This window comes from Dermochelys coriacea, chromosome 2 (assembly GCF_009764565.3).
Source record: "Dermochelys coriacea isolate rDerCor1 chromosome 2, rDerCor1.pri.v4, whole genome shotgun sequence".
NCBI classification, from domain to species: Eukaryota; Metazoa; Chordata; order Testudines; family Dermochelyidae; genus Dermochelys; species Dermochelys coriacea.
In genome coordinates, this window is record NC_050069.1 from 37554466 (window position 1) to 37582397 (window position 27932).

Below are 27932 nucleotides of genomic sequence, written 5' to 3' on the forward strand. Positions count from 1 at the left end.
CGCTGCCGTTACCCCTGCTCGTGCTAGGATCTCTGCCTTCAGACAGGTATAGTCAGTGGCATCTGTGGCAGGCAAGTCGAAGTAGGCCTTCTGGGCCTCTCCACACAAAAAAGGGGCAAGGATGCTGGCCCACTGCTCCTGGGGCCACGCCTCATGCTGAGCAGTCTTTTCGAATGAGAGGAGATATGCCTCTACATCATCTCTTGACGTCATCTTTGGCAGACAACCGGTGGCCCTCAGGGTTTGCGTCCCGTCGGACCCCGGGGCCTGGATGGTGAGGATCTTCAGCTGGTCCACCACCTCTCTCAAGAGAGCATGATCTTGGGTCGCCTGGCTCATCAATAATTGATTGGTTTCCTGCTGTAGCCGCATAGACTCCTGTTGTGCCATTGCCTGAACTCCTGCTGGGCTGCCATGGCTTGTACCAAAGCTCTTACCACTTCCTCCATTGTGGTACAACGCAAACAAACAAAAACCAAAACAAAAAAAATCCAAACCCCCAGTGCACTTTTTTTTTAAACCTCTTTCTTCCGCCACGCTGTGAACGAAATCCCACTCCTGACACCAGTTATGACAAAGCTCTGTCCTTGCCACCAAGGGTCCCGCGTTTCCTGGTGGATTTCGCTAGCCTCAGAGGCTCACTGTGACCCTCCAAATAACCCTTCTTTCTCTAGAGACAAGGGTCACAGTCTACTGAGATATTTTCGTCATAAGCTAGCGAGGGAGGTGAGGAGAAGTGATCCTTCCTTGCACAGTCTCTGTTGTCTCCCAGTCTCAGTGATTAATCAGGGGGCAAAGGTGGGGGGGGAGCCCGGGCCCACCCTGTACTCCGGGCTCCAGCCCAGGGACCCTAATAGTATCAGCTATGGTAGCTGACCTTTTAGAAACATGACATGTACAATTCCCTGGGCTACTTCCCCCACAGCAGCCCTCACTTCCTCAAACTCCACTTCACCCTTACCTCAGGGCCTCCTTCCTTGTGCCTGATATGGTGTGTACTACTCAGCCTCTCCAACAGCGCACTTATCCTGGTACCAGGGATTTGTTTAGCCTGAAGCTAATATTTCTATCTCCCCTACTCTTCTATAGCCATCTGGCCTTGCCCCGTCACATAAGTTACACATTTAAATTGTAGTACTATGAGTATCTCCAGTTATTTAATACAAAAAGTTCCTCTGAATTCAGTTCACGTTATTGGACAGTAGATCTTCAGTTTCTGAGTTTGGTTAACACAAGCTATAAAAACTAAAAAAAAAACCCAAAATAACAAAAGCAATGTTTCCGTTGACATTATTAGTTTACAAATTATCTCGCTACCTGAACTCCTTCTGCCCACTTTGACTCCTTTGCTCACACCCCACTCCTTATCTTCTTCCATACCGCCCTACCAGTGGAACAGCCTCCCAACAAACATGTGTAAAGCAACCTCTCTCTTTTTCAAAAGACACTTTAAAATCTATTTGTTCCTTGATGAATCCTGGCTACGTGGGCCACCCACTGCTTCTTTGCTGGATTGTACTGTACTGTCTCTGACTGTAAGCCCTGTAGGTCAAGAATGTTATTGGTTTGGTACAGCTGTCCCATGGAAAATACCATCTATACTTTTTGCTTTACATAAATAACACAGAAACATTAATTTGTAATTTCCATTAGATTTGTATACTGCCAAAGATGACAATGGCCACCTATTGCTAAGGAAGAATACTGAACTATAACAGCCACTGCTTATTTTACGGAGCAAGTCTAAGAGATGCAGCAAGTTGGCAGGTTCCGTCAAGTAGGTGAGATAAATGTGGGTAGCAGCTGTTTTCACCTACTCCGCTCAATTTTCAGTGCTGCTTAGTTACTGTACATAAATGCACAGCTCAGCAAAAAAAATTAGAATGGCTAAGAATGGGATCTTTGGCCCCCTCCTCTGAAAATCTACGTATTATAAATGGTTTTAAAACTATACAAACTCTACTGCATGCAAAATATTTCTGGCAAAGATTGGACTTCACTTTGTCTTTGTGTAAGAATTATAAAAATAATTACTTATTTAAACAATTCTTTGCTGCATATATTTGCTGTATTCCAAGTAAAGTAATAAATACTCATAAACCTGATGTTGATTTCTTAAAAGAATTCTCATGTGGAATACATTTGGGTGCTGTTCCAGGAATCGGTTGCGTCTATAAAAAAGAAGCACCTCATGCAGCTCAGACATAGATCAGTTTCTGCCCATTTCCACCTATTATAAGTCATGAGCGTTAATGGTAGCTGAATAGTTACTGTAAATGACACCTTAAGGTTGCTCATAGCTGTATAATGGGTGAGTCAAATGATTTTACTGCTCTTACCTCCATAAAAGTCCAAATTCAAAACCACAGTGGGTTTATATCAAACTCATGACTTTGTTGTTAACAGGGTCTTGTATTAATTAGTGGTCTGTACAAAAGTTTACATTGATTTCTTGGGAATATACTTATGATAAATATACAGAACAGTGACACAATATAATGCAATTAAAATGTATGTTCTGCCCATTTCTATATATTGGAAGAACAAGAATATATAGCCAAATTAAATTACATTTAATTATCAAATATAGACCATCTTCTTGCAGTTGTCAGCATTAAGAAATTATTTGGGAAAGTCTGATTATTTATATATAAAGTTGGAAAGTGAAGGGTGTCTTACAAAATTTGTAAAACAGTTCTCAGTTTGGAGTTTCTGAAGGGAGAATTGAGCAAGAGCCAAGACAGAATGTAAACTGAACACTACCAATGAGCTTAAACTGGGTACTTCAGATTCATTAGACTGGTAACAACATGAGTATTATTTCCTTCAAGACCTAAACTCTTCTGATATAGAAACTAACTTAAAACAAGGTAATTTAACCAGAAGACAATATGACTCACGGATCACATATATAGTCAAAAATTGGAAGCCATTTGTGTTTCTTTACTTCTGAGATATCTGGGGTTGAGTTTTTATGAAAGTCAGATCTTTAACTTTGTAAAACAGAAAGTAGTACATTTCAGGCTACTTACTAATAACACAGATTAGTTATTCTTTCTCTGTTTTAAAGTGAGATGAACTGCAGCTCTAATTGTCAAATCTCATCCTAACAGCAATGCAGCATAGAAAATCTACAATTAGATAGCATCGGACTTGGAGAGAAAAATGGTACGTATTTTGTTATATTTTTGTACAGTGCCATTGCAATAGATAAATACATGTCTGAACATCCAACAGTGTTTGCAGCTATTTACTGCGAGTTAAGACAACGTTTCTCAAGGCACTCAGCAGCCGCTGCCCATTGCATTCAACACAGAACATCTTGAGATCTTCAAATCTTAAGTGATCAGTCACAGTTAAAGTGCAGCAAAGTATTGTTAGGTCCATCTTCGCTTTTGCTTTACTCCTTTAATTGACACAATTCTTTCTGATTCTTCTGTCACTGTCAATTTGTCTGATGCTTTTTGTAACATTAATGGTGACTTCTTTTGTGGGCATTTTCTTGGTGTCCCATTTAGCCTGTTAAAAAGTTTAAAACAATATCATGAGTTCGACATTGGCAGCAAATTGTGAGACATTTACAACAGCTATCAGAGGTTTGTCAAAATAAATATGCTAAATACACAGAAAGACCAAGAGTTCTCCAACCATTTTTGTGATTTGGGGTAAAATTTTTAGTTAATCACAATAGATATCTATCCGGCCTCATCCAAAGCCTGTTGAAATCAAGGGAAAGACTCCCATAGATGCCAGTGGGCTTTGGACCAGACCAATAAATCCTTTTGACCAACATTAACACTGCTGTGCATGCACCTCTGTACACAGATTGAAAAATGTAGCCCTTTCAACAATGGGGCTAGTTTTAGTCCATGGATGGCATTGGGGGGCTCCCACTGAAGCCAATGGGAGTTGATCACACATTGCTCAGGGCAGAATTTGGCTTGAATTTTCTTTAGGTTTCTCCTGCTCTTAAACCAGAATAGGTTTTTCAGAATTATAGTTTAGGTTTAAAAAGAGAATTAAGTCCAATATATATGGTACAGTTCTGTATCAAATCACTTCCAAAGAATAAAGAACTTTACAATACAGCCCTCATGGAAGAAAAGTCACTCCAATAAAAAATAAAAAGGTTAAAATACATAAATAATTAATAGTTTATTTTATTCACTAGCAGCAAACCCAATCCTGGTAATACCAATTGTCCCTTAAAATAGAATTGATTACAAAGAGTTTGATCCCCTTAAAGTCGATGGGCAAACTCTCTTTGATGTCAATGGGAGCTGGACTGGCCCTTATCCTCAGGTTCTGGTCACTTACCAATAAGTTTTACATAGGTACTCCTGTTGGTGTCCTAACCCTTTTGGATCAGCCCAGAATATGGGGCAGCACCAGGAAGCAGTTGTGTCTTAAAGACATCACTATGAACACACATCATCCAAAGCTTCCTTTTCCAGGAGAATGCCGCATCAGCCCTTTACAAGATGCGGCAGTGTTCCCCTCTTGCATCCAATCAGCTCTGCTGGCCAGCCTGAAGAGGTGCAGAGTCCTTGCTGGTACGCTGATACCATTGGTTATCATGTATACCTTAGCCTCTGTTTGCCAGAAGCTGGGAATGAGCGACAGGGGATAGATCACTTGACGATTACCTGTTCTGTTTATTCCCTCTGAAGCACCTGGTATTGGCTACTGTCGGAAGACAGAATACTGGGCTATATGGACCTTTGGTCTGACCCAGTATGGCCATTCTTATGTTCTTATGACCGATATTGTCGCATTGTTTCCTTATGCTCCCCCATCTGTCTATCTGTCTCTTGTTTTATACTTGGATGATGATGATGTTGATGATTGATGATGATTAGTAATTATATGTATTACCATAACATCCAGGCCTTTATCATGGAACCCATTGTGCTATACAAATATAGAACAAAAAGACAATCCATGCCCCAAGGAATTTATAATCTCAGTATAAAACAAGAGACAACAGATGGATATAGACAGACAGTTTGTAAGCTCGTTGGGACAGATACCATCTTTTTGTTCTGTGATTTTATAGCACCTAGCACAATGTCCTCTCTGCCCTGCCCTCAGAGCCATGATCTAGGTAGGTCTGATGCAGCCCGTGCAGTGGGGGATCCTGCACAACACAGGGATCATGTGCAGGACAAGGCCATGGTGTAGCCCCTTTTAATGCTTCTTTCCCAAAGAGGTGCTTTTCTTTCCATGCTATAAATTTGGACTCCTTTGACCCTTCCAGAAGTTTTGTACAAGAAGAAAACCCATACACTTGTTACTCAAAACCAGCACAATTTCTCTGACACTTTGCTTGACCTCCACTTAAGTAAATATATAAAAAATGTCATGAGAAACTGGGGTGTTCTATCACTGTCATGTAGGAGATGTGTCGCTTCCTTCTGAATTACTCTATTCTTAGTAATCATCAAGAAGTCCCTGGGCAGTTCTGTTTAAAACCAGATGTAGTGATGTAGCCCTGGCTATTTACTCCCTGAAGCAAAATTCATGATGCAATATATTGTCCTGTGGCTATTGTGAAATACAGGAAACAGAGGGCCAAATCCTTGATACCCTGTGGGCCAACCTGGGGCAAGTAGAGCCAGGAGGATTTGTCCCAGAATGTATGTGCCATCATGTAAATAATAGCTCAGATGGTCCATTTTAAAATGAGGTTGTGACAGAGTGCTGAGGCCTAATAGATGGGACAGCACTCTGATCACTGTTGTCTCAGTTAGTTTCCCCAGCAGTCGTTGATTGAGGAAATAGGGAGGAATTAGCTAATCAGATGGGAAACTGGGTGAGTTAAGTCATCAGATGACTAACTTGATAAAAGGCAGGAAGGAAGTGTTATTGGGGCAGGGCAGCTGTGCCTAATCTGAAGAGGATTCCAAGGAAGGGAGATCTCTTTTCCTTCCAGGGCACTGATGAACAGAGGTCTGATGGTAATAGAGCTACAGGAATTAGAATTGTTGTACTGAACTGTACAGGTGTTGGTTGAAGGGACTTAAATAAATTATATGGAGTGGACACTAAAAGAAGAGAGTCTGAGCAGTTTCTGTGGTGAACAAGGAAAGGTGAGGTATATGTCCCATACAGATGTGAACTCTCCTTCGCCATTAACCTCTGTGCATACATATTAATCTGATTATTTTAACAGGAGAAGCTATGTTTTTCCTAAAGTTTAGCTTTAAATACAGTGTATATTGGGGACATGTACAGTATATATAGTCCCCATGCAAAATAAAGATTTACCTTTTAGAAATCTAGCGATAGCAATTGCCTGAATGACCTACTGCAGTAGTCAATTCCACAGGCTGACTGTACACTATCTAAAGTTATTTTTATTGTAATTATCTAAAATTTACTGCCCTTTATTTTCAATGATTGCCTCCTTCTTGTGAAATCTTCAGTCTCCCCTTCATACTTTGAAAAATTCATTCAAGTCTTTTTCTGCCTTTCCAGACTAAATAATTATTGCACAGTTTATATGTATGCATACCTTCTCTGGACTTTTCCAGTCCTCACTCTACCTTTCTTAAAGTGTGCTAACCATATCTGGACAAGATAAATGAGTGCACACCAGTGTTTGAAATGGTCTTATAATATTATCTCTCTATTTTAATTCACTTATTTGCCTTTTCAAATGTTGCTATGTACCTGGCAAACAATTCATTAGCCATTCACAATGGCTGAAATCTTTTTCCTGCAGATTATCTAGATTATAGAGCCAATGCTGCCTTCACTTCCACAAGTGTAACTCCCACTGAAGCCAGTGGGAGTTACACCCATGCAACTAAGGGCAGAATTGGGCCCCTACATTTGCCAACGTACATTATATTTATGGAAGTTGAATTACATCTGCCATTGTGCTGCCTAATGATCCAAAGTGTTCATATCGATCTGGTGTTTCTCACAGTTCTCCATAGATTTTGTTAATCAAAATAATTTAATGTCAGTCAGCAAACTTCAACTCCCAGTGCACTTCCTCCATCAGATCTTTCATACAATATAGTCAATAATCCTGGACCCAACATTAACCCCTTGAGTATCCAACTGTTGTATTTCCTTCACTATTTTATGAATTGTTTTTATTATCAATTTCTTTTAGGCCCATATCCTTTTCACCTTACTGACATACACCTTTGCTGGCACTCCAGTTTGATTCAGCAAGACAACAGAGGAATAGATATTGTAATAAATAATAATACCTAGTTTAGATAGCTATATAGATAGCTAGATAGCACTTGTCATCAGTAGATCTCAGAGAGCTTTATTCCCATTTTACAGATGGGGAAACTGAGGCACAACACGACCAAGTGACTTCCCCAGGATCACCCATCAGGCCATTGGCAGACCCAGCAATATAACCCAGGTCTCCTGAGCCCCAGTCCTGTGTGCTGTGCAGTAGGCAACACTGCTTCCCAATAAAGATAGAAGGCAAAGTGAAGTCAGTGAGAATACTCACATAAATCACATAACCAAGATTTGACTTAGTGTCAACCAAGTTCTCTGTGCACATGGATATAACAATTGATTGCATGCGTCTTTGTTTGACAGAAAAAGTTGGAAGAATGCATCCCAAGCCAATGATAGAGGGCCCGATTAAGTAATCCATACTCATGTGAGTAGCCCCATTGCAGTCAATGGTCACATGATTTAAGGATTGCAGGAATTGGTCCATCATCTCTAGTAATACCAAATAAAATGAAAGACAAGAGTGGGATAATATCTTTTACTGGACCAACTTCTGTTGGTGAGAGAGACAATCTTTCGAGCTTACACAGAGCTCTTCTTAAAATGTTTGTATTCTTGTTGCTAAAAAAATAAGAATAATAGATTAGAGCTATCATTTGTAGAATCTAATTCTGAAATCTGCCAAGTCTCTTACAAATTGGATTTTATAATTACATTGATTCTGTTACACCATATTCAATTTGACTGATTAAATTTCTCCATGGACTCATGATTATGACAAGCATTTGCCCTTTTTCATTTTCAGCAATCCCCCATGGCTCTTGAAGTCATGTTGACATGGAATGTGCCCCTGTACTCCTGCTACTGCAATGCTTAAATGGAAAGACACAACTGGGTGTAAATCACAGGGGAAATATTTCCATGCTGCAGAAGCAATGAAGGATGAATAATACAGTACAAGAAGGTTTAAAATAAACACATACATACTATTGTGTTTGCTATTAATGAACATTAGAGGTAATGAGATGTGGCTTCCATTCTAAACTCCCTTTTCCAGTTGCTCTCTATTTTCTCAGACAAATTCCTTTGGGGCTCAAATTTCCCATGCTTGTTCTCCCATCCCAGAAGTAAATGTTTGGGAGAACCTATCTGATGATCCTACTGTGCAGTTGGGTAGGGGCCTTTGGGTCTGTCCCCTGTCAGCACTTAATCATCAGTCAGAAGACGTAGATTCAAGTCTGCCTCTGCCCAGATCTGCAGCTTCTCATGCAATGTGTAAGTATTTTATTGTATTTCAAGATGCTAAATGGGGTTTGACTATAAAATGGAGAATTGTCACAAAAATAATTGTAGTCCCATTGAAGCTAGTCCTGAGAGTCACAGAACATAATTATAAACCTACCTCTGCTGTTCTGAAGTTATTGTGTTTCTGTGTCATAGTTCCAGAGGCATGGACTGCAGGTTTTGTGCATTGAGTACCACAGCTAGTTTTCTTCTCAGTGTTAATTATTCCACTTGTAGTCGAGGACATGGTAACACAGGTCTGAGTTGATTTTTCATCCTCCAGCATACCTAATAAGAACACATGAAATCACATTCCAACAACATTTGACACTAATGGCCATTGTTCCCTTACATTGTATCACTATTTTGTAACTTTTAACTAAAGAACACTGTAGGGTGACCAGATGTCCCAATTTATAGGGACAGTCCCGATTTTTGGGTCTTTTTCATATATAGGCTTCTGTTAACCCCCACCCCCGCCCAATTTTTCACACTCGCTGTCTGGTCACCCTAGAACACTGTCAACTTGAAATCTAGTTTATATAAAACAAGGAATTAAAAGTAAGTTTCAGATAGCAAAGTTGCCTCTGTGTCTCCTGCCTATTTTTGTGATTTTTACCTTCACATTTCCCTGTCTTAAAAATGTCTCTCCCATCATTGTCCCACACAAACAAAATGGGATATGAGTTATGTTGGGCCCAGATCCTGTAAGCCACTGAACATGAGCAGACCTTTTCTCTACCTCAGAGCCCTGTTGACTTCATGGATACAGGAGTTTGCCAATGCAGAGTGGCTTGAAGGATCATGGCCTAACTGACTATACAAGGAAACAGTGACACTGACTGCATAGAAAGTACGATCAAATTCATACAAAGGAAGACACTGGAAAAAAACCAGAGACACCTCTCCCCTTGAATCCCTTCTAACCTTAGTAATCTGAGGGGTTACTTATAAAAATGGTAGGTAAGAAATATTAAGATAAAAATATGATTTTTATTTAGAAGGGTACCCTTAATTTTTATGAGAACTTGTTGCCCTAATAGTCACAAACAAACATATTTTATCAAAACATTGTGTCCATCAATAGTCAAACTATTAATGAATAATTTTTTTTCAGCTCTGGTTGAATATACTGCAAGGCAAACATAGAGCAATATGATACGGGAGAGCCTAAAAAAGTTTCCTCATCTTATTGCATTATCTGAACTAAGCTATAATTTATAATAAGCCAACTTCATTAAACTTCTAGTTGTAATGCTGGGTCTCAAATCTGAGTTGTGGATCTGGCCAAAGTTATAACAACAATGAAAAAAAAAAGAACAAGGCTGGATGTGTCACTTTGGCTACTGTAGCTTTCATTGTTCAAAAATACTTAACAAATTCTATTTATAAAGAGGCTTGCTTACATGCCAACAGAAAAAATGTATAATCTTATTTTATGGCTGTACAAGTGCTGTGATCACTGGATGGAGAAGTAAGGGTGTGTATATAGATACAAAGGGGAAATAAATGTGAAGAGGAACTATACAGAAAACGTTTATTGATGTTTGAACTCTGCATTGCATCATCAAACCCATTCTCATAAATCAGATATGAATACAAGTGTAGCATTAAGGGCACGACAAATGAAAGAGAAGTAGCTCTGTATTCTCGCCCAGAAATCTGCAGGGGATACACCTGGCAGGAAAAGCTGCCTTATCAATAGAAAGAATTTTCAGTAGCAGGTTTCCAAAGGAAATGACTGAGAGAAGTAAAGACGACTGAAATAGCAACTGGGGACATACCAAAACAGCTGTCCAAACTGCAAGAGAAGGTCCACCCAAATTTCCAGTCTTGATGCTGAAAGTGATGAAGGTGACTAAATGCGTGAGAAATGTGAATAAAAATATATTATTGCATTTTCCTAAACTGTCAACAGCTGGTGACAGAGCTTCCATGTGCCAGTTTCTCTGTAGGACTGTCAGGTGAAAAAAAAAAAAAAAAAGTCCAGACAATCTTGGTTTATATAAATAAAAAAAATGAAATTAGCTTTTTTTTAACATCAATATTGCATTTTATGTAAAAAATATGTTTTAAAGTCCTTAATGCTTGGAAGTTATCATTTTCTGTGAGAGGGAAAAACTGATGTTTCTCTCATCTCTTTATCTGCCTCTAACAAAGAGCTTCAGAGGAGATCCTGGCAATTACAGGCAGGTGAGCCAGACTTCACTGGGCAAAGTGATAGACACTACAGTAAAGAACAGAATTATCAGACACATAGATAAACATAATTTGTCAGGGAAGAGTCAACACAGATTTTGTAAAGGGAAATCATGCCTCTTAGAATTCTTTAAGGGAGTCAACAAGCATGTGGATAAGAGTGATCCACTCGATATAGTGTACTTGGATTTTGAGAAAGCCTTTGACAAGGTCCTCATCAAACGCTCTTAAGGAAACTAGGTAGCAATTGAGATAAGAGGGAAGGCCCTCTCATGGATCAGAAACTAGTTGAAAGACAGGAAACAAAGGGCAGGAGGAATAAATGGTCAGTTTTAAGACTGACCATTCAGCGAGGTGAACAGTGGACAGCCCCCACAGGGATCTGTATTGAGACCTGTGCTGTTAGGCATATTTGTTAAAGATCTGAGAAGGGGAAACGAACAATGAAGTGGCAAAGTTTGCAGATGACACAAAATTATTCAAGATAGTTACCTCCAAAGCAGATTGCGAGGAATTACAGAGGGATCTCACAAAACAGAGTGACTGGGCAACAAAATGACATACGAAATTCAACATAGATAAGTGCAAAGTAATACACATTTGAAATTATAATCTCCAATATACATTTACAATGATAGGTTCTAAATTAGCTGTTACCAGCAACAAAGAGATCTTGGAGTCATCACCAGCATAGTTCTCTGAAAACTTCCTCTGAATGTGCAAGTGGTCAAAAAGGCTAACAGTGTGCTAGGAACTATTAGGAAAGGGAGAGAAAATAAGACAGAAAATATCACAATGCCCCTAATAAATCCCTGGTACCCCCACATCTTGAACCAGTTCTGGTTGCCTTCTCTCAAAAAGGATATTGTGGAGATGGGAAAAGTAAAGGGAAGGGCAACAAAGATGCTAAAGGGCTTCCATACGAGGAGAGATTCAAAAGATTAGGGAGGTTCATCTTAGAAAAGAGATGACTAAGGGGGATGTGATAGAAGTCTATGAAATCATGAATGGTGTGGAAAAAGTTAATAGAAAAGTGTTATTTACCCTTTCATACAATACAAAAAGCTGATGAATTTAACAGGCAGCAGGTTTATTACAAACAAGAGGAAATACTTTTCATACAACACACAACTAACTTGGGGAACGCATTGCCATGGGATGCTGTGATGACCAGTATAACTGGGTTCATAAAAGAACTGGATAAGTCCATCAATGGCTATTAGCCAAGATGGTCATGGATACAACCCCATGTTCAGAACAACCCTCCATTTTTGACCTCCAGAAGCAGAAGATGGGGTGGATCACTCCATAGTTGCCCTGTTCTGTACACTCCCTGTGAACCTTTGGTATGAGCCACTGTTGGAGTCAAGATACTGGGCAAGATGAACCATCTTCTGATCCAGTGTGGTAGCTCTTATATTCTTATTCCACAGCACTGACACCTCCCCTTATTCAGCAGTAAACATCTTCTCTCCTGCACCTCCATGAAGTCTACTCAAGCAGCTTACGTTTTAAATCTCACACCTCCCTGCCACTTTCCAGACAAAGGTGTGCAGCAGAATAGTTATAACAGATTAAAAAAATTTATTAAAGCTAATGTTAAAAAAACTATATAATACATAGGTTGGGAAAAGAGTGTCTGTACATCTGGGAATGGTGCTTATATTATCCACAAATATAAACCTAGTTTTTAAAAGTCATATGATACTTTTTTTCTTGGTCCCAGTCACCTGACATGGGTCAGGGTTACAAAGGATTCTAGACTACTGTTGCACACTCAGATGATTTGCGGGAAGGGACATGAGAAGCCAGTTAGTTATTTAGGAACAAGGGCTTGAGAACTGTTTATGTATTTATGGCATAGCCTATGGAAACAAATGCAGGCTTGGTAGCCAGGAACTCCTATGCCCCACTCTGGTACTGATTTAGTGTGGTCTTATGTATATTGGTTCTACTCCCTGCTTCAGTTTCCCCATCTGAAAACAGAGATAAGGATACTTATTTATCTCACAGAGGTGTTGTAAGCATGTGTTACTACAGGCCTTTGAAGATGCACAGTGCTATAAGTGTTAAGTATTAATACCTACATTTGGACATTTCAAACATATGGTGTGGTGGGGTGTGCACCCCACACCAGGCCTGAAGGAGTTAAGGTAGCTAGGTGGCACAGTGACTGCACCTGTAGGAGGAGCCAGGGAGTAAAGAAAGTTAACTGAAGAGGAAGCTTAGCTGGACAGGAACAAGAGGGGCCGGCATACATCCAGGACCTGAGAGTAGAAGGAGGCTGCAGAGAGAGAAGCTGCAGTCACTCTCAGGATGAGAGAAGGCAAGGTAGGAAGTACCTGAGGGAGACAGGTGCAAGGTTCAGGACAGTGCAGACCTTGACTGCTTGTTATAGGATCCCTGGGCTGGAACCCAGGGTTGAGAGTGGGCTTGGGTTCCCCTACCAGCCCCTGGGCAGTGGGCGTTAAGAGGCAGTGAGAGGGAAGAATGCCTGACACTGTGGGTCCTTCGATACCCCAGAAGGTGAGGACAACAGTGACCTGGCTGGAGGGCCAAGCCATGAAGCAAGAGTAGTTGAGTCCCAAGACAGCGAGGCTGAGAGAGTGATGGAGTGAGCAACTGCAGGAAGGGTATCAGACTGGCAGAGCTAATTCCCAGATACAGCCAGAAGGAGGCGCTCCAGTGATGAGTGGAGTGTCCCATGACCCACAGGTTATCAGTTTTTTCTTCTGTGGGTTCATCCTCCTACACTGCTTTCACCATGCAGCTCTTTAGAGTTTGAGCCTATAACAATACTATTTTATTGTGTTAGTACTATTATGAAAAGCACAGTTTTATTGATTTGTATTACTGTAGCACTATTAGATATAGTTGTTTTATCCATTCATCGGCTGATTGTGCTGCCGCTTTCTGTCTTTCACAGAACAGATTTACTTGCACAGATGTATCTTTCTTGGGATTGTGGAAAACCATAAACACTGGAAATGGTAGATTTGGTTCATTTGTGTCCTCTGCTAATTTGCTGCTTAAGTGCCACACTCTGCTGAAATTAGACATTTTGTCCAATACTTATCTGAAACTAACCACTTATCAGCATCTGGGACTGCAAATATCAGTTCCATTCTCTCTTTCCATTGAGCCCAGTTATCAGTTACATTGCCATTATCAGGGTCTATTGATGTACTGTAGGCTTTATCCTTATTTTAGTCTGACCCTATTATGTTTGCTTTTCTAAAAGTAAGAAACTGTTTTAGAACCCTTGTTCATCAACAAGGGAATGATTTACTGAGCTGGCTGTAACAATATGAAAGACACTTTCAGGCAGCATGCTGTTTCCTGGGAGGAACTGTTTGGAAGCAACAGTTGCTGGAGAACTGTCTGAGAACTCAGGAGGCTGAAGAAGCCATGTTGTAAGCAGCCACAACAAACCCTGAGCGAGACCTTATGTGGCAGAAGATCCAGACACAACAAAGCATAATACACTCACAAAACTAGAGAAAAAATGACTCTTGGAAATTCTAGCACAAGCCACTGCAAGTTTAGGAACTTATTGTATTCACTTTCCTCTTCATGCATCACTGGTGTGAAGTCAGAACAACAATTCATTAGCAATGGAAGCTAGAGCACAGAATTCTGTTGAGAAATCAGAAAATGAAACATAATTTAGATGCTAGCTATTTCATGAATTCATATATGAATCCTAATTAGAGAACAGACAAGGACTTAAAGAAAGGACTAGGCACAAAACTTCTTGTTCTCCAGATGGAAAGCATTTGGCAGTGTTATAAGAGAAGTACAATACTGCCATGTCACAAATAAAGGAATGACTGGTTAGATATTTTTCCTCTCTCACCATCTGGAAGTTGCAAGCTGTTAAGGTAGAAATATCCTGTATCTGAGTCTTGCCTAAGTATAATTTAAACCAAACTGCCTAGGCATTTATGTCATGATCATCATGTTGATAAATGCAAAGTAATGCACATTGGAAAACATAATCCAAACTATATATACACAAAATGATGAGGTCTAAATTAGCTGCTACTACTCTAGAAAGACATCTTGGAGTCACTGTGTCTCTGAAAACATCTGCTCAATATGCAGCAGCAGTCAAAAAAAGCTAACAGAATGTTAGGAAAGGGATAGATAACAAGACAAAAATAATATAATGATAATATATAAAGCTCTATACCCACGGCTTGGATACTGTGTGCAGCTCTGGGCACCCCATCTCAAAATAGATATTAGAATTAGAAAAAGTACAGAGAAGGGCAACAACAACGATTAGGGGTGTGGAACAGCTTCCGTATAGGAAGAGATTAAAAAGACTAAAAATGTTCAGCTTGGAAAAGAGATGACTATGGGGGATATGACAGAGGTCTATAAAACCATGAATGGTGTGGAGAAAGTGAATAATGAAGTATTATTTACCCCTTCACATAACAAAGAACTAGGGGTCACCCAATGAAACTAATAGGCAGCAGGTTTAAAACAAACAAAAGGAAGTATTTCTTCACAGTCAACCTGTGGAACTCATTAGCAGGGGATATTGTGAAGGCCAAAAGTATAACTGGGCTCAAAAAAGAATTAGAAAGTTAATGGAGGATAGGTCCAGGGGTGTCCCTAAACCTATGACTGCCACATGCTCAGACTAGATGACAGGTGGTGGATCACGTGACGAATTGCCACATTCTGTTCATTCCCTCTGAAGCATCTGGCACTGTCCACTGTCAGAAGATAGGATATGGGGCTAGATGGACCATTGGTCTGACCCAGTATGGCCATTGTTATGTCCTTATCATACTAATATCAGAGTGCCTGTTTTCACATACCCCTTCCTCTCTCTAAGCTTGCAGAGCTCTCAAAGCAGGAATTGAAGCATAATTATGCTTTCCTTATCACCATCCAATTCTCTCTGTCAGGACAATCCCACTCAAATTGTCTGAGGGCCTCCCAGGGCCTGGATAAGTAGTATAGTCCATAACATGCTCTTTGAAGCTCCTCTATTTTATTAAGTGAATTAGCAAGCTTGACAGACTCTGTAGCTCTTCTTTCAAATCCTGACCCCTTGAAAGACTATTAAATCTCAAATAATGTAACGTTGCCCCTTTTATCCTGACAAATAGCCAATATTTGGGGCCTTGCTGAGTTGTTTCCATTAGAAGCAGAAATCGATGATAGTCAGGTATTTCTTTTGGTACAATCCAGTTTATTTGCAAAAAATGTACGCAAAATCTAGGTTCTCTGTTCACAGTATGAACCAACAGCAGCCATGTCTGCCTTTCCAGCAAGTACTCTGCCCAAAAGAAGTTCTATCTCTCGACTTTCTCCCAGGACCATGCTCATCACTGCTTCTCTCGTTTACCAGTAACTTTTTGAGTCTCTCTCACACACAGACACACATCAGACAATCCTTTAGCCCCTGCATTTGCAATCAGTCCCAGAGAATCCTGAGACCATATGGTTTAACTCCTGAACTTAGCCTTGCCATGTAGCCAGTTGCCTTGGGTGGTGGCTTTCTATTGTTTCTACAAAAAGAAAAGGAGTACTTGTGACACCTTAGAGACTAACAATACATTTGTTAGTCTCTAAGGTGCCACAAGTACTCCTTTTCCTTTTCTTTTTGCGGATACAGACTAACACGGCTGCTACTCTGAAACCTGTCACTATTGTTTCTAGTTATCATTACATAAAGTGGTTTTTAATTGCTCCTTCCACTTAGCCTGAATGAAGGATGGTTCACTCATCCATCAGCTTTAATGAGGTCTGTGATTGTCTATAAATAAAAGACCTTCTTGATGGCAGCACAACACAGCATAATAGAAACAACACTATAGCCCAAATCACCTTCTAACATGTTTCTGGTCCAGATTATAAATCTCCAGGAATATTTAGAGCACTAGCCATGACCAGTATTGGTTCTGATTACAGATACATCAGAAAATGACCTTTTATCTAAAACTTCCCTCACAGCTATAAACAGGACCAAATGGGGCCTGTTTGCAAACTATCCCTTGTTTTGGTATTTACAAAATGAAAACTTGAATTATGTTTTGCAGAACCAAGGCCCCCATCCCCTCCCAGATTTGTCTCTAATAGAGATAGGATGAACCTAGACCTTTTTATCCAAACCTCCCAAATTTTGGTGGATTGGAAAAACTAGAACATGGATTCAAACCAATTCTGGCCAGTGATTTTTTTTTTTTTTTTTTGCAAAACCAAAACTAAAACCTGTCTTCCTTAGCACTACTTTAGTTCTTATAGAACTTCAGAAATAACCTCAGCTCTGGGTAATGTTTCAACAATTCCACAATTTAAAAAAAGCATACTACTGTACTAGTTTTACAAATGTGCTCATGTGCTATAGATTCTAAGCAGATTTCTCTATCTAAGTGCTTCAACATGAAGACGAAGAACAGCAAGATATTGGCCCTTCTAACATGTCTATTGTTTTTTCCCTATAATATATACATTAAAATAGTATAAATTAATAAGAACAAAAACCTAAAGCAAACATAAATGTGAAACTCAAGTTATCAATATATTTGTAAAGGTGTCAAGAGCATATTCAAATAGTTTATGTAAATAGTGTGAATAGCATAGAAAGGGAAAGTTTTTTAATGTAATAGTCTCTCCAAAAACATCTGCCATTCATAACCAATGCTTGATCATAATGTTGAATGTTTCACAATCCTGTGGCTGGAAGCTGCAGCTAGACAAATTCAAGTTGGAAATAAGGTGTAAATTTTTAACAGTGAGAGTAATTAGACATTGAACCACTTACAAAAGATCATGGTGGATTTTCCATCACTGTCCATTTGTCAATCAAGATTGGACATTTTTCTAAAAGATGTGTCTAGGAATTATTTTGGAGAAGTTCTCTGGGCTGTGTTATAAAGGAGGTCAGACTAGATGATCACAATGCTCCCTTCTGGCTTTGGAATCTCTGAAAACTTCCAGCTCTTGAGGAATTCCACCATGATTTCAACAATTTCCATCCCACCATCAACCTCAGCCTGGACCAGTCCACACAAGAGATCCACTTCCTGGACACTACAGTGCTAATAAGCGATGGTCACATAAACACCACCCTATATCGGAAACCTACTGACCGCTATTCCTACCTACATGCCTCTAGCTTTCATCCAGATCATACCACTCGATCCATTGTCTACAGCCAAGCGCTACGATATAACCGCATTTGCTCCAACCCCTCAGACAGAGACAAACACCTACAAGATCTCTATCATGCATTCCTACAACTACAATACCCACCTGCTGAAGTGAAGAAACAGATTGACAGAGCCAGAAGAGTACCCAGAAGTCACCTACTACAGGACAGGCCCAACAAAGAAAACAACAGAACGCCACTAGCCATCACCTTCAGCCCCCAACTAAAACCTCTCCAACGCATCATCAAGGATCTACAACCTATCCTGAAGGACGACCCATCACTCTCACAGATCTTGGGAAACAGACCAGTCCTTGCTTACAGACAGCCCCCCAATCTGAAGCAAATACTCACCAGCAACCACACACCACACAACAGAACCACTAACCCAGGAACCTATCCTTGCAACAAAGCCCGTGGCCAACTCTGTCCACATATCTATTCAGGGGATACCATCATAGGGCCTAATCACATCAGCCACACTATCAGAGGCTCGTTCACCTGCGCATCTACCAATGTGATATATGCCATCATGTGCCAGCAATGCCCCTCTGCCATGTACATTGGCCAAACTGGACAGTCTCTATGTAAAAGAATGAATGGACACAAATCAGACGTCAAGAATTATAACATTCAAAAACCAGTTGGAGAACACTTCAATCTCTCTGGTCACTCGATCACAGACCTAAGAGTGGCTATACTTCAACAAAAAAGCTTCAAAAACAGACTCCAACGAGAGACTGCTGAATTGGAATTAATTTGCAAACTGGATACAATTAACTTAGGCTTGAATAGAGACTGGGAATGGATGAGTCATTACACAAAGTAAAACTATTTCCCCATGGTATTTCTCCCTCCCACCCCACCCCCCACTGTTCCTCTGATATTCTTGTTAACTGCTGGAATTAGTCTACCTTGCTTGTCACCATGAAAGGTTTTCCTCCTTTCCCCCCCCCGCTGCTGGTGATGGCTTATCTTAAGTGATCACTCTCCTTACAGTGTGTATGATAAACCCATTGTTTCATGTTCTCTGTGTGTGTGTATATATAAATCTCTCCTCTGTTTTTTCCACCAAATGCATCCGATGAAGTGAGCTGTAGCTCACGAAAGCTTATGCTCTAATAAATTTGTTAGTCTCTAAGGTGCCACAAGTACTCCTTTTCTTTTTGAAAACTTCCAGTAGGAGTTCAAACTTCTCTGTTTTCTGGGATAGTCACATAACTGCGCTATAAACTGAATGAAAAAAATAAATCTCAAAATTATGCCAAGTATCTTTGGCTTATTATAGGCATGTGGTCATTTTATCATTTCCTAGCAGGAATCCCTAAATACAAGCCCAGTCCACAAAATTTAGTGTGCACAGGATAATGCCCTGATCAGTCAGCTGTTGTATTGAGTTAATTCTGTGCCCTGCCTAGAAAGCCATCCCAAGGGGAAAAAAAAGAGTTTTTAAGGGGAGGAATCCTAATACATAGACCATAGTGCATTCTTTGTTGTATTTCTACTTTAAAAGTCTTTATTGATTAACCACAGTCATTGTCATCAAGATCTTTTGTGTTTCAGACTAAAAAGAAATGTATCAGTGACAAGTGTAACATCCCATTTTCTAAGAGCACAAAAGACTTATCTTTTACAAAATTCTAAGCAGCAAATAATCTCACTCATAGAATTCATCAAATGCCATCTGAATGTGTTATGGAAATTCTCAGACGTCTCCAAGTGGAGCACTGCCCATCTCACACTTACTGCTCAGTATACTGCCAGTGACCTTCTGTTCTGATTGCTCCCTTCATCTTGTCCAACTGCTATGTTCATCCCTTCTTTCATGCTGCACTTTACACTTGGAATAGCGATGTACGCCAAGTCCCTTTCCCCACTGTGTCATGTGAGACATCCTTAAAGATACTTAGGATGGGGCTTTACTATATAAATCCTAATTAAAAAAAAAGCTCTCTGAAATTCCAAAGCAGCAGTGTCCCACCCTCATGTATGTGACCAAGAACCAGTTGATATAATTTATTTAGACTTCAAAAGACCATTGCCAATACACCTTACAAGATGCTGCAAAAGAAGTAAAGTAGCCATGAGGTGAGAAGCAAAGTATTGTCATGGATGATACCGGCTAAAAGACAAGAAACAAAGAGTAGGAATAAAGAGTCAATTTTCATCATGTCAAAAGGTTAACAGCAGGATGCCTCAAGGTTCTATACTAGGTCCAGTGTTGTTTAATATATTTATTAATGACCTGGAAAAGGAGGTGAACAGTGAGCTAGCAAAGCTTGCAGATGACACTTCCTTAGGCTGGTCAAGTCCACAAAAGATATGAGGAACTTCAGAGGGCCTGACAAACTAGGTGATGGGGCAACATGGTGGCAGATGATGTTTAAAGTTGATGAATGCAAAGTAATGCACATTGGAGAGAAACTTTGAATTATTAATACACTTTACAGGGTTATAAATTATCTGTATCAACTAAGGAAAGTGACCTGGGCATCACTATGGACAGCTCAATGAAGACCATGGCTCTATGTTCAGCTATGGGCAAAAAGCAAATAAGGCTACATAAGAAATGGAATGGAGAATTGTGGCAAGATCGACTAGGTCTGAGGCCCCCTGCTGAAGGCTCACGGCCATGTATCACCCTGTCCCAGAATAGACCAGTGAGAAGTCCTCCAAGCAGCCTAGAGTGGCTGCGGAAGAGCGGCCAATCAGAGGGTCTGCTGGAGTGACCAATAAGGGGCCAGAAGGGCCAGATAAAAGGCAAGCAGCCGCAGAGCAGAGCCTTCGGTTGCTGTGTGGAGCTTGATGAGGGAGGACCCGGTGCCTGGCGGGTTAGACAAGCAGCCGGCCATGGACAGCTCACTGCAGAGAGCTCACCCAGCAGAACTGAGCCCAGAGAAGGCTGCCAAGACCAAGTGCCTGGATGGCTGGATAGAATAGCAGCAGGACAATGAAAAGGTCAGTGAGGGCAGGTTGAGCCCAGGGACTGAGCCCAGGACCTAGCCAGACCAGGTGAGGGTACAAAGATGGGCGCTGCTGGTCTGGTTGCAGACTGAGCCCAGGAAGGGCTGCTGAAAAGGACACCAGCTGACTCGAGGGTATTGAGGTGGCCCCAGCTAGGCGGTTGAAGAAGGCAGTCCCTCAGGGAAGAAGCCTTAGAGCTACAGCCCCATACCAGGGCCATGATAAGAACTTGGGACTGTATACCCCAGAAAGGGGACAGCATGTGTGGCTCAGCTGAGGACTGAGCTGCTGAAGACCAGCTGAGAGAACTAGTGGCCGGAGGGTTGCTTGCGAGAGGCAGGCGCCACCCTGATGTAACACGAGAAAAGAAAAGCAGGCTCACACGTAACTGAGAGAAAGTGGGCCATCCACGAGAGGTGGGTGTTGTCTGCCCCTCCCCCATGAAAAGAACTGTGTTTGCAGGCACTATTGGTCAGAGAAAAGGGGGCACACACGAGAAGGGGGTGCTGACCCCATTACAAGAATAATACTGAAAATATTATACCACCATCATATAAACCAATGATGTACCCTCATCTTGAATACTATATGCAGTACTGGTCACCTCATCTCAAAAAGAATAACGCAGAAGAAGAGAAGGGTAATGAGAATAATTAGATTGAAAGGATTAGAATTGTTTACCTTAAAAAAGATAAAAATAACAGGAGACATGGTAAAAGTATATAACATAATTAATGGTCTAGAGAAACTAGATCAGGTACTTCTATCCTCCTTGTCTTATCACACAAGAACAAGGGGACATGCAATGGAACTGAAAGGGAAAATTCAAAACTGGCAGAAGAAAATACCTTTTCATGCAACACAAAATTTGACTGTGGAACTCATTGACTGCAACATGTCATGGAGGCCAAGAATTTAGCAAGATTCAAAGAGGAATTGAATGTTTGTATGGATAACAAGAATAGTCAGAGTTATAAAAGTTAATGTTAACAAAACATTTAGAAGGGATTTACAACTTTATGCTTTGGGGTTTAAATCTCTAACTATTAGAGATTAGGATGAGAACTTCTTAAGGGCAGATTATCTCACATCTGCCGACTGCAAGGTTCTTAAACCTTTCTCTGAAGTATCTGGTGCTGGCCATGGAGACAGGATACTGGAGTAGATGGACCATAGGTCAGATCCAGTACAGCAATTCTTATGACCCTATATAATCAAGCAATGATATCATAAACATGATACTATAATACTGAATTACAAGCATACCTGTGTTTAAAGTGACTGAATATTGGCATATGTGCCACCTAGCATGCTTTAATTCCAGATGATGGGAAGTGTGGAGTTATTTAATTAACAATGCTATATTTTTGGAGCTGACTATAGTACAGTCTGGTTAGGTTAAATTCTTCTGGTTCAGCAGCACCTCTTATTTATTGTGGTTGATGTCTCGTGAACAACGTGTAAGCTTTTATGTGTCATGCTGTGTAGTCATAAAAAGGTACTGTAGAGCATTAAACATTAAAGATGAACATTTTGAGTAATATTTCACAGCTAAGAAGGAATAGCTAGCTTTGTTACTACAGGCAGTTTCTACCAGAGAAAGTATTTATCTGTGACTTTAGTTAAGTTTCTTTCTTCTAGTCTTAAAATATTTTTTAGTGACAATAAGCAAAGTTTATGTATTACAAATTGGAATTCCTATTTGTCCCCCTCTGCTTCTCTAAGAAGCTACTGGTGTTTGGGAAAACTTTACAGAGCTGCTGAAATGAGGACTGGTACATACATATTGTATGCTTCTCCTGTTCAAAGTAAAATTAACTGTGGATCATACTCCCACCCTTAATTTAATGAGTGTAGGTGGGGATGCAGGGAGAGGTAAATATTAGAAGCATCAGGTCACTTCTTACCATGGATAAACCTAAGGGAAGGGGGCAGAGAGGCAGGAACATTCCATGAGGATAACATCAGATTTTCCTGGAAAGCGTCCTCTAAGGGGGCAGAATTTGAGGGCTCACTGACTTGGCAGCAGGTGAAACTTCTCAATCTGGGATCCAGAAGAAAAGGACCCAGGAGATCCACAGAGATAGGACCCATCCAGAAGTACAGCTGTGCCTCCATGTGACTTTGTTAGGAACCCTGCTGCAGTTTACTGGATCCTTTGATTGTGGAAATCAAGCTGATCTGTATGAAATGCTGAAGCTCCATTTGCACCTTCTCCTCTCCCAAACCCTTGAGGAGTCCCTTCTGTACAGAGCCCCATTGGAAGGGCTTCTACTACATGCCAGGGAGAAGGCATTCTGTGCAGACAGAGGGAGATCTGCCTGGGGTTGTGCCCCTTCATATATATTCATGGAGGGGAGACTCCACCTACCTTTGCAAACATTTAGGGCTCAGTGCTGCTTTCTGACTGGCAGCATCATACCACAAAGCATGGGTTTGGGAAAGCAGCAGGAAGCTACATAACTTGTGTGTATACAAAATAAATAACTTATCAAGATATGGCCAATCACCACTCTTCTTGTATGTCATACCCTTTGGACTAACCTCTGTATGTTTGTCTGACATTAATTTGTCTCCAGAGCATGGACAGAGCCACCTTTTCTGTTTGGAAAGTAGCTCATGCATTTTCAGCACGAGTCATATGAAGTGTATGCATCCCCTACAGTGCAATTGGTGATTTTTCAATATAGTATGACAGGTGATACCTAATGAATGACTGACGACAGGATCAAGCACATATAGACTCTGATCTTGCAGTGAGCTCCATGTGCATTCACCCCTGTGCTTTTGCAGGTACAGGCATCTACAATATGGAGCTCTTTGCAAAGTTTTGGGACAGGGTTCTCCCCCACTGATATGTCTGGATACAGAATAATGACTTGATACTGATATATTTGGTGTTGCACCCTGTGATGGGGTGGTATCAGGCTCAGAGGCCCTTTCTGTGGGCCTCAGGATCCTATCACACACCATCCCAGAAAGAAGCAGTAAATAAGTCCTACAGCCTGCCTAGAGTGATTGCAAGGAGCAGTCAATCAGGGCCCAGGTGGGCCATATAAAAAGAGCTGCAATGCTCAAGACAAGCAGTTGCTGCCTGGAGCTGGAGGAGAGTAGATGGCATTCTTAGATGGCTAAGGGAACTACAGGACTGCAGACAGAACAGTTGCTGGCAGGGACCAGGGGATCAAGAAGGAGCTCTTGGCTGGCTGCTGAACTGAGTACAAGACTTCCACCCTACAGTAAGAATGAAGAATTTTTGAAGGTGCTGGGGCTGTGGAGAAGTTTCCCAGGGAATTGTAGCAGCATAGTGAAGAGTTAAAGAGGACACAGTGGCACATAACTGCAATTCAGAGGGTTCCTGGGCTGAGACCAGGAGTAGTGGGTGGGTCTGGGTTCCCTCCCCTGCATTAGCCACGGGAAGTGGCCTGAATATTGAAATGTGATACACTCTCAGAAAGGGAACTGAACTGCTTAGTGGCTCAGCTGGTGAGCTGGGGCCAGAAGGATCCAGAGAGGGCAAAGCCATTGCCTCCATGGAGGAAGCCTTGGGGTATGGCTCAATATCCAGGCCAGGTAAAGACTGTCATACTATTAAAGGACTGAGCCTGAGGAGGGCTGCAGGACATTATGGAGGGCCCTGAAATAGACCCAGTTGGACTGTATGCTGCGGAAGAGATTTGTTTTGTTTGCACACCAACTGTGCGTGACTCGGTCGGAGGGCTGAGTCTCCAAAGAACTGCCTGAAAAACCACTGACAGGGGTTACCACAGACTGAGAGTGGAGCAGATGCATACCTGGCCTAGGATGCTTGCGAGAGGTGGGTGCCACCCTGTTACATACCCCATTCACTGATACACCATCAAGAAATAAAGAGGCAAATATCGTGGCTATGTTTGTTCTGGAAGGAAAATAAAGATGATACCAAACTTAACAACTTGCCTGTGATCACAACCCCACACACACTACACACAAAACAGGCTTAAAACTTGTCTAATTATCCAGGACATGCATTTGAATTTAAGTTGTGATCTTCATTTTAAGGAGTGGAACAACTTTCCAGGTAAGAGCAGTAAAATAAAAACCATTTCAAAGTTAAATTGAGGCCAGTCAGCCTTGACAATAACCCTTTTATTAGGCCTTAAATAATAAATACTTAGTACATAGAGAGGTGTATGTCATCAAAGAACACTGCAAACACTTACAGCACTTCTGGGAGGTTGGTAAATATTACTACCTTCACTGATTTTCCCAAAGCCACAGAGGAATCCATGCCAGACAAGGCTAGATCCCAGCATGACCTTCCAGCTCCTGGTCCCTCACTCTGGCTCTTATTTACTGGATACAGTAGTCATCTAAGACCTAGACCCCTTTCTTCTGCTGATATGCCCACAGGAGGAGGGCAAGGAAGAAGGAAACAAAAACAGTTCTCTCCTAATTCTTCCATTTTGGGGTGGCATTTGCCTTCCTTTTTTGCTCCTGGAAGAGCAGGGGTTCAATCTCTCACCCTTTGTGGATCCTCTGAGAGCTACACTCAGAAGGCCAGGGCCCCCTGTATGGCATCCCGGTGTCTCTTTGCTGTCTCCCAGTCCTCTGTGGCTTTCTCCTCTGGAGAGTGTCCTCTGGAAGCACCTTAAGAGTGAAAAGGGATTCCACAGTGCAGGGAGAGGGAGCAGAAACATTAAACAGTGTTAGGTTTTATTAACTTTTCTGAGTACTCCCACAGGGTTTGGGCAATGTTGTTCTCATAGCCTTAAATATAGCAACACAAATGGTTCCGCAATAATAAGTCAATTAGTGATGAAAAATTACACTGTTTTGAATGAGAGAAAGTGCTTCTGAATCACTCCGCTGACATGTTCCTTGGTTGCTATGGTGAAAATGTATTTGTTTAAACCAGTTAAAGAAACACTAGGGATTCAGTATTCCTTCGGTATTATCAAAGGGTTAAAACAATAATATTAATGTAACTTTGGGGATGATTGGTTTTTCTTGTTTCTGGTTATAAAAGTACTAGAATATAACATTAATTTTCATTTATCTTGCTGAAATCCTTTTAGCTGTAACACTTCAATCAACAACTCTTATCAAGGATTTCCTATTGTGCACCTTGGAAATAATCCATAGGCAAACAAAATAGAGTCCACTTTCATTATTCAGCCACCGGAAAATGTATTTACATTATCAGAGATATCAGATCTCCACTTGCTACCACAGCAAAGTCTCCCAATAGTAACGTACATATAATCCTGGGTTAATGTTGCATTTATGTTCTGCACATCCATATGTCAAATCAATTATTTTACTCTGGTAAAGAACAGCAAATAGGGATTAATTCCCCTTTAGAGAGGGAGGTAAACAATTATATTCAGTTCTAATGTCTTAAATTACAAAACAATGAGATTTTTTTTTATCTGAGAGGTTATACAAGACCTACTCTGACCTGTAAGAGTCACCATAGCATCCCCTCAAAACATTTCCCCTTTCTGATTCTCCTCCTCACCTTCAACCATGTGTTGGACTCTTTTCTAACTGACAAGGATTGGATCTCACTTCTTCTGGAACCCATAAATACAATTTCTGAATGTTTTGGGATCACTAGAAATCTCTGCAGGGTGTTTGTAGCCTTTTATGTTATTTAAAGTGAATTTAGTAATGTGGTATTATGCAACTGTAGGTTTGGCTCTGGTGGCTAGTTTCAAGCTCAACAGAGTGAAAGTCACCTCTGCAACTAGCTTCAGATTTAAAGTCTCTAGGAACACATAAAGACCAAGGCTAATGGCCATGCATACATTCACAAGTACAAGGTCTAGTCTGTTTTACAATTTTTATTAAAGGTTAAGATTACCCATGCATATAGAAATTATATAAAGACCTATGCACAAGTTACAAATATAGTCATACTTAACAATATTTCTAGGGTCTGATGGATGCCTTGCCAGTTGATCATCAGTAGAGGGATAGTTCCTATTAAAGTTTTCTTGTAGGGAACTCATTTTACCTAGTCTGGGAGCCCTCTTTTATCTTGTGATTCTGACTACACCTACACTCTGCACAAGTGTTTGAAGGTGTCCACCCTCTTTTTCCTTATTTGTATTTGTTCCCCCAAGAATAACGGTGTACCCCATTTTTCATAGGTTGGTTATTCTCATTAGCATTTATGCATAACATATACCCTGCAGTTAGGGCCCATGTTAGAACAATGTGACTACCAGGTATCTTGTAGTCAAAATTACTCTTGCGGTTAATTTTCAAGCCATTGGCACATCTTTTCCTGTAATCTTGTAGCATAGGGTCATTCTTTGGTCACTTATTTATGTCAAGCATTTCTTAGGCCTAAATCTTAGTATGGTTAAGCTGACATTTTACATGCTTCGGCCTGTAGGCCTTGCATTTCAGCCCTACTTACTTAGATACCTAATGCATTCTTATCCCTTTTTACTACTGAGCAGTTTTATACTTCTATAATCCTACAATTTAAATCTATTTAGCATACAATGATTATACATTATGTAACCCTTCTGCCCGTCATAGTTGGCAACAACAAGGGCCGGGTTCAGTATCTAGGGGTTCTGTTTCAATAACACAATGCAAAACCGGCTCAAGCCCCCACCCAGTGACCTTTATAACAATTACATACCACCCCCCTGGGCACCTCTAAGAGGCAATACTTCCCCTCTCGCAAGCACAGAGTCTGAGTGTAGCAAAAGCCTTTTAATAAAGGAGGGAAACAATGCGGCATTATGTTGGGGAAACACCACAAACAGGATTCATAACACCAACTATGAGCAAAAGACCCACCCCCAAGTAAGTTTGGCAGCGTCCTTTTCCCCTCAAGGTCTTAAGTCCAGCAATAGTCAATAGCCAATAGTCACCCTCCCACACACACACAGTTTCTGTCATTGGTCAGTGCAGCCCCCCCAGAGTTCAGAAGTTCATCTGCAGAGTTTACCTCCCAGCCCGGGTAGAAGTGGAGGGAGATATGAGGGACATCTTATATGCTCCTGTCCGCTCCTCTCTGCCAGCTGCCCGGCTAGCGACTCCGCTCCACTCTCCACGCTAGCCGTCCTGCTGTCCGCTTACCAACTTGTCTTCAGACCCGCCCCCC

General features: G+C 41.0%; 1 protein-coding gene across 1 annotated transcript in view; it reads right to left on the reverse strand.

Moving 5' to 3' along the window:
- Positions 1 to 2163: 2163 nt before the first annotated feature.
- BAALC (BAALC binder of MAP3K1 and KLF4) overlaps positions 2164 to 27932 on the reverse strand; it is a 38038-nt gene continuing 12269 nt past the window's right edge. Inside the window, exons 2-3 of the mRNA XM_038391306.2 lie at positions 8612 to 8781; positions 2164 to 3519 (exon numbers count right to left, since the gene is read on the reverse strand). Of these exons, the coding sequence (XP_038247234.1) occupies positions 3409 to 3519; positions 8612 to 8781 (281 nt within the window). The 3' untranslated portion in view covers positions 2164 to 3408. The remainder of the gene's footprint in view (positions 3520 to 8611; positions 8782 to 27932) is intronic.